Source organism: Triticum aestivum, chromosome 4B (assembly GCF_018294505.1).
Source record: "Triticum aestivum cultivar Chinese Spring chromosome 4B, IWGSC CS RefSeq v2.1, whole genome shotgun sequence".
Lineage (NCBI taxonomy): Eukaryota > Viridiplantae > Streptophyta > Magnoliopsida > Poales > Poaceae > Triticum > Triticum aestivum.
Genome location: NC_057804.1, coordinates 666,847,709 through 666,855,631, shown reverse-complemented (window position 1 = coordinate 666,855,631; position 7,923 = coordinate 666,847,709). Strand labels below are relative to the sequence as shown.

General features: G+C 42.5%; 1 protein-coding gene across 3 annotated transcripts in view; it reads right to left on the bottom strand.

Moving 5' to 3' along the window:
* Window positions 1–1,847, bottom strand: part of LOC123089815 (achilleol B synthase-like) — a 17,154-nt gene extending 15,307 nt beyond the window's left edge. For all 3 annotated transcript variants that reach the window (XR_006442380.1, XM_044511392.1, XM_044511393.1), the window contains exons 1-2: window positions 1,620–1,847; window positions 745–927 (exon numbers count right to left, since the gene is read on the bottom strand). Coding sequence is in view for 2 of the 3 variants with exons in the window: in XM_044511392.1 (XP_044367327.1) it covers window positions 745–927; window positions 1,620–1,817 (381 nt within the window). In the remaining variant the exon portion in view is untranslated. The remainder of the gene's footprint in view (window positions 1–744; window positions 928–1,619) is intronic.
* Between the last annotated feature and the right edge of the window lie 6,076 nt (window positions 1,848–7,923).

Genomic DNA, 7,923 nt, shown 5'->3' with positions numbered 1-7,923 from the left:
ATCACTGTCCCATATTTCTACGTCGCATAAACTTGGTCTTACATCAGAAATCAGAGGAGAACGTAACATAATGTATATCAGCCGTGAAAAATGTTTTACGAGACATAAAATGTCGAATGTAAAAAAACATATCATAGAATATATGTAAACATGTAAATTTTGTGGTTTTATGACTTATATTATGGTTTTGTTATGCCAATTTTTGTGTAGTGAATCAATATAAACATAACTATTTGCATGCCAAACCTAAATTCTTAATCAAACGACGCCAAAAAAACCTCAGGTGCAAAATAATTTGTTCTGCACCATGGGTGATGAATAGCACTACGGTAACCCTTGTAAAAAAACACTTCAATTGGACTTCTTGCAGTTCTCCATAGTCCATACATTTATTTTTAAGGATTGATAGAAGGTAGATGACTAAGACTTGTTTAACGAAATATATTCCCATTTAAAATAATAATATTTGGAGCCGGCATAACAGGAAATCCTACATACTATATGGGAACGACTGAACTGGCCCTGCTATGGAAAACTAGTCAAGTGCAACATTTTGATTAATTTGTTAGCCATACAACATAATCAGGTAATTGCCATTTGCTCTTTTTTTGAGTCAAAGGTACTTGCTATTTCCTACCAAAATGCATGTTTCGAAACAAGGAACTATACAAACAAACAAATAACAAACTATATTGTACTTGCCAGGTTGCCATATTAATAAAATTACAATGAAATAGCACATACCAAGAGTGGCATAATGAACATAATTCCACTGTAATCACCAGGCCAGTGCCCATCTTGTGCTTGCAACTTTGCATATTGATTAAGGGCTTTCCTCAGTGAAGTTAGTATAGCTCCTTCAGTGATGTCATTGTCTTCAAGATTGATGGTCGAAACATTTGCTTCGACGCCATTTTGTTTTGCAAACTACAGTGTGAATAATTTAGGATTACTTGAAAAAAAAAGGCACATAACAAACTAGTCTCAATGATAAAAGTTCAAGTGTGATAAGACCCATTATTTCCCAAATGAAATAAGTATGGCTTAAAAGTGCATACGGCAAGCAGTTTTTTGGCCAGATTAATGTTAGGCCCAGCCACTCTCCTGCACTAACTTGGCCTAGCCCTTGCCAGTTATGGTTGTTTAGCTGGACGCTAGGGCATGTGTGTGGCGGACTTGCCTTGCAGATGTAGGATATGATATTTGGACGATGGATCAAATCATCCATTAGATTGTATCATTTTGCAAATCAGCACCGTTCAAGATAGGCATCGTCCAGATTTCATCCGTTTACTGCCGTCTGCAGAGCAGTTTGAATGTACAAAAGTAGGAGAGTGGCACAAATTATTCAACATTCTTGGTACTTGGACTTTTCAGGCGTGTCTATTCCTACCGTTATCTTTTTGTTTTCTTCATGATATAACTTTATTTTAAGCCCCAGTGTGGCGCATTTTGGTGCTAATAAATAATGGTTATGTGCACCTCATGGCGCAGTGGCAAGGGATTTTATTCTTCTATGCATTATCTACAACTACAAATTGGGTACTACGATGACGAATTTGCTCACAAGAGAAAGGTACCACGATGGATTAGTTTTGACAGTATATATATACACATGCCTGCATGCGCATGAGGAGGTCCTGCGACTCCTTTCTCTGGAAGCGGTTGCGGGTGAAGTCGCAGCGCAGCCTCTCAACCTCGGCGCGCTCCTCCGGGGTGCCGGCATTGGGATCGTACTCCCACACAGCCCTGCCGAGGAAGCCGTTGCCCGACCGAAGCAGCGGGCTTCCTCCCTCAGAGATCTTCAACCTCCACATTATTCTTCTGCACTAGTAGTATGTGTCTGCGGTTTGTTAATTTGTGTTGCTCGGTAGGAAGCTCGGAGATCGGCCTTATATGGGCCACAGAAATAGTATAACAGTTTTGCTAGAACTCATCTAGATGAGATATAATTTAGTCTCATTCACCTTTTATAGTCATTGGATGTGATGCTATAAGATGCGTGTATGCTGACGTGGGTTGTATCTGTTCTTGTTTTCAAAATGAATGAGACCAAATTATATCTCATCTAGATGAGTTCTAGATACTCCCTGAGTATAATGCATGCAATGTATCATTATTGGTGACCGAGAAATAATAAATGGAGAGTATTGAAGGGGCAGTTGCATGCGTTAACTTCTATACGGATCGGGAATAGTACTACAGTATGGGCTTGGTAGAAGTACATCATCACTTCCAATAATGAGGTATATAGCCAGCTATTAGCCACGAGACATGTTTTCGTCCACGTGTCGTTCCTGACAAAGCAACCATGTTTGTGTTGCGTGTTAGACTAGCCATAGCAAGAGTAACTTAGGGCATCTTCAAAGTTGTCCCGCAAATGTCCTCGATATATGTCCAGACCTGGTTCACCAACATGATGTAGGCGGAAGCCATCCGGACATATAGTGGAGGTTTGAGGGTCCGCTTTGGAGATGCTCTTACACTAGTAATATACACGTGACTCTAGGCTATGTTACTACATAGTAGATAGTAACATAAGTGTGCAAAATTGCATAAGGGCACTGGGCGACGACGCTCACTAGAATCCTTCCCATTCAGTCGCATGGGGATCCTCACTCACTTTAATATGTGCTTTATATTCATAGCTTTATCGTCTTATATTCTTTCGCACTGCTCAGTATATCAGAACTACAGTTCACGCAGTTCTGTCCTGGGAGGCAAACGTTTTTGTCCAAATGTGGTTGAGCCGGCCTCACCTAACAACTCCCAACCACCTAGTCGCTTGAATGCCTCGTATATTGTCGTGAATTGCCCGTGTGTGATGCTCATCCCTAATGTGCACATGTTACCAAAACTGGTCCTAAAATGATCATGGGCGTGCCTATCTCCTACGAATCGTGAGGTTTTTATGTTTAGCGTATATGTGTTTAGTCCTCTGTTCACGTGTCCCGGACAAGCCATTCCAACTACTATTTAATCTTATTTTCTTATCAGCACCGGATGTGGTTGTTGCTTGCTAGTGAACTTGTACCGCCTACCATTATTGTTTATCTTAATCATATTTAATTACCGCCTACCATTATCAGCAATGGATGTGGTTGCTGCTTGCTCGTGTCATTTTAAGTTTACTCTTAACGACAAATTTACACGTGACAGTGTCCGTCGAACCCCATATAAGATGTATTGGGGGCTTTAGTTGCTAAAGTTTTTAATGTGCTTAGCACCTCATGTAAGCACCGATGCATTGGAAGTTGCCTTATGTTACCATAAATCTCTCTCTTCATTAATTACTTGACACATCAATTTTTTGCCTACGTGGCATCTATGTTACTCACTATGGCTAGCCTTACAAGTAGTGTTGCTTTTCTACTCCCTCCGATCCATATCAATTGTCGCTAATTTAGTAGAACTCCGATCCATATTTGTACTAAATCAGCAACAATTAATATGGAGTACTTTACGCACGAAATGCGGGATGGAATAGTGAAGGCAAGATTCTACGGACATCTACCGCTCGGTTCCAAGTGTATGTTTCAAATTCATAAGACAATAGTTTGATCCATTTACTTCTTTTAGACGGGCCAACGAGGTTGAAGATATGGTGGGGGGCATCATGTGCGGGGTGGTCTTCGGCAAGATCCCAGTTGGATTTGGCTCCAGGAGCCAGTGTACGATAGGCTCTCTAGTGGATGTGGATCACGGCGGCGAGGTGTTGGCCTTCATCGCGTGCGGTGGCTGGCCGGCGGCGCTATGGTCCACGGCTTGGTGGTGGTGATCCAGATTCAACCGGTAGGATGGTGGTGATTGCAGACCATACTGCAACGACTTCTTACGGCTCCATGACGGTGGTGGTCATTGAAAGGTCTTCGGGAGGGTTCATCTCTCTTTGATCCAGTGGTTGACTTTGGTGGTGAGATACAAACCAACTATGAATGAAGGTTTGATGTAGAGAGATGGTTGTGCAGTGGCGGCAGTCGCATCGCATGTAACTATTGGGATCACGAAAAAGTGGAGCTGACAACACATAAGAGACTTCAATTGTGGTGCTACTTGAGCACCCAGCCTCGAGCTTAGGGGCGAAAGCCTAGGTCAACCGGAATTGTTGTTTTTCTTACATCGTACCTTGTTGAAGGCAATTCTCGGATATGTTTGAAATGATTCTTTAGGGAGAAAATCAAAATTCTGGCCTTCTGGGTGGATCCGGTGATGACATCACTTGGGTGTTGCTCCCTTCCGGAAGGCAATGCTATTGAAGAAACTTACCATCCATGGGGTGTATTGAAATGGTTGGTGTGGATATGGTTATTACTGTACTTTGTCTATCACATCTGATCGCTTTAGGGCATCTCCAGCGTTGCCCCGAAAAAGTCTCTGGTATATATATGTCTGTTTTTATGTCCGGACGTGGTCCGCGGACATGGTGCTAGAATGAGCCATCCAATGCTAATCACAAATATCCTGTTGGGTGGATAAAAGTAGGTGGGGACCATGCATGTGGTGGGCTATCCGTGGTGGGGTGTCCGGTTGTGAGGAGAGAGAGGGGAACCATGCATGTGAAGAGAGAGAAAAGAGAGGAGGACCACGCGAGGGCTTTTGGTTGTTCAAGTGGATGTCGGACTCCGCTATAGCGCCCCCCCCCCTTCCAACACGTTTGTCTCCAAATTGTCGAAAAACGGACATTCGTATCACTTTGCAAACCGATGCAGGACCAAGTTAGATTGCAAAAGTGAACAAAAATGTCCGGTCAGACATATACCAGAGTTTTTAGGATCTCCCTTGGAGATGCCCTTAGGGCTTTCCACTTTTTTCCTTCGCTACGCGTATCTTTGCTTTTAAATGACTTTGCTAGTTGCCGGCGTGTTTTTACATGTGTGTGTGTGTGAGTTGGTGTTGACGGTATGCATTTCAGTTATGTAGAGGTTGAATGTGTGCTTATTGTGTTATGTATCTTCTTAATACTCCATTTAAAGCCAATAAAATCCACACTTTGACGAAACATGTATATTATTTTGGACAGATCAAACCGAACCTCGGGATAAAGTTAATAAATGTATTATTAGTTAAATCAAAGACCAAAAATTCCATACCTATTAGAGCAAGTATAGTATGGTGACGTAGGCGGGTTGTAAGACTTTAAATATTATATCTTTGCTAAGTTGGATGAGAGACAAGAAAAAAGAGAAGATAAGCTGGTTGTACACTTACAGCCAGCTGTAACACGGGTTCTAAGAAACTATGTGAAAATGTATGGCGGGCATGTGGTACAAAAGTACATTTACAGTCGGTTGTAGCACGGGTTCTAAAAAACTACGGTCTTTTTTATCATCAAAAACAAAATACGCTTCCACTAGTAGAAAAACACCTATTAGACCCGGCTCGTAAGGGCCTTTAGTCCCGGTTCATGAACCGGGACTAATGGGTCGTTACTAATACCTGAATCCATTAGTCCCGATTCAAACACGAACCGGGACAGATGTGCCTCCACGTGGCCGGTCCGCCGAGCCCAGTCAGGGGGGCCTTTGGTCCCGGTTGGGGACCAAAAGTCCATTTTTTTAGAAACTTGGCTGCTTTAGGGGTTTTGGGGGGTATTTTTAGGTTGTTATTATAGCTAGCTAATAGAGAGAAGTGTCCTTTCTTATATCTTCGTCCTTGGTTTACCCGCTGATATAATAACCCATGCATGCTCGCATCATACATCATCATAAATAATAACAAGTCCTACTAATCATGCATCATCATACAACTTTTACTCGTTATTAATAATAAGTCATACGATTATCATCCTCATAGTCATCGAATCCAACCCTACATAATTGTTCTTAGCACATGATCATCAGTATCAGGTAGGACCTAAACACCCTTAAGGTAAAATAGCATAAAACAATATAGACCCTGACTCTCCATTATGAAGAATGGCGATCATCCTGTCTCCAATTCTTGCCCTTCGCTGCTTTTTGCTTCCAAGAAGCTCCTTACGACTGTCCATACATTTTTTCCATTCTTTGATTGTCATGTCTCCACTTCTTTTAGAAACCCGGTATGGACAGTTGAGATTCGTAGGAAGACCTGGTTGTATGTTCAAAACATGAAGGGTACTGTGCATATACATCAGATGAGGCACACAATCATTCGGGATTATCTGTTGAAAAACATAGTAATAACTTCATAGTTAGCAATGATGTACTAGTTTTAGAAGTGTGCAAAAAGATGCACGGATGTCGTAATAGTAAAAAATCTTACCAGGGTATCTCCATGGTAGTTACCGTAGTTCAACACGTGCGCTAGTGGCACGTATTGACCATAATGTTGAGGAGTTTGATTGTAGATATTGTAATTCTCAAGATCAGTACAAAATGCGACCAGATGATTTTTCTCCTGATAAGTTAATTCGGAGCCTTTGGTGTAGTAGGTTCTGTCTACCATCTTCCGCACATTCTTTGAAGAATGAAAATAAGCTGTCAATGGAAATAAGTTGTCAACTATTTTGAAATAAACAATATAAATTACTTAATAACTATGTTAAGCTCACATGGAGGAAGAATTGGAGGTGTATCCACAAGGACCCAAATTGAAGGTCTCTCTTGCTCGATTGTAGGATCACCAAGATCCATGGTGACAAGCATACCCTCATCAAGACCATACATCTTGCAAAGTGCGTCCCAATTTTTGCAACCAAAATGGGTTACACTCTGAGCATTGTACAGCTTTACTTGAAAATCCACACCATGATGGGTACTTAGGATAATTTTTTTGGTTTCGAAACTTTCATGGTCTTCAAAACCCATCCTCTCCAAGACATAGCGTCTTGCAAAGCATGGGATAAGCTAGTCGAATTGGAAAAGATGAAAAATACACGTTAAAATAGTTGAAGTCGTGCTTAATTACGAAAAAAACTATTGTCGTCGTTGCGTACCGTATGAACATCGCAGGTCTCCTCAAGCTTAATGCTGAAGCGCCGATCTTCGTTCAGCTCGATGAACCTGTCGCAGATACCTCGGTCGTCGTGGCACCAGTCGCACTCCCCCAGGCGGTTTTCGTTGTCCGATGAGTACGACATTTCTGACCTATGTTCATAATTCAAATATTAAACTAGATCATTATTATTAATCACGGGTTGACTATCGGTGATGTACGTAGCTCCTCCTTTCATTCTCGAGTGCATTATTATACCAAATTGTCTAGCACACGGAATGAAGGAGAACTTATCCAATATAAGCATTCACTTTAAAATCCACCCCAGGTATCTCTACCTGTAGGCAGAGGGTCCTCGTTCTTCTGGAGATGCCGCTGGCGTTGCTGAAGTGGATTGGGATGGCTGCGCAATAAGCAAAACCAAATCATAAAATAAGCAAAACCAAATCATAAAATAAAGTAGTATTCAAATTAGCATGCATTCAATAATTATAAGCAAAAGTACATCATCTCTTGGTGTCCGTACATCGTCGAATGTTATCACTAATACAACTAGAACCGTAGCACCCGACGGGTATCGATACGGGCGGTGGACACCCAAAGATAAGAAACCATCACAGGATCATAGCTCCAGTGAGATCCCTGAAGAACCTGCCAGGTATTGTCGAACCTGCCCTCCAATGCAACCATGTAGCGACGGACGTGCTCGTCCTCCTCGCTGACACGGTGACGTACCACCTCCGCGGTGTCCGGAAGCCTTAGCACCGTCACTGGCCCACGCGACCGCCACCAAACAAGGATCGGGTCAACAACGGGCTGCCTCCTCACCAACCTACGTCCCCCGGAAGGTAGCACCTCCCAATACCAGCCCGGCGGAGCCCAGTCCCGAACATGGCCCTGATCAAGCAGGCCTCCACCGCCGAGTCGACGACGACGAGAATGCGGGATAGGCATCGCTGACGTCGATGCGGGAACTACTTCTATATATAGTTAAATAAAGTAGTTTTA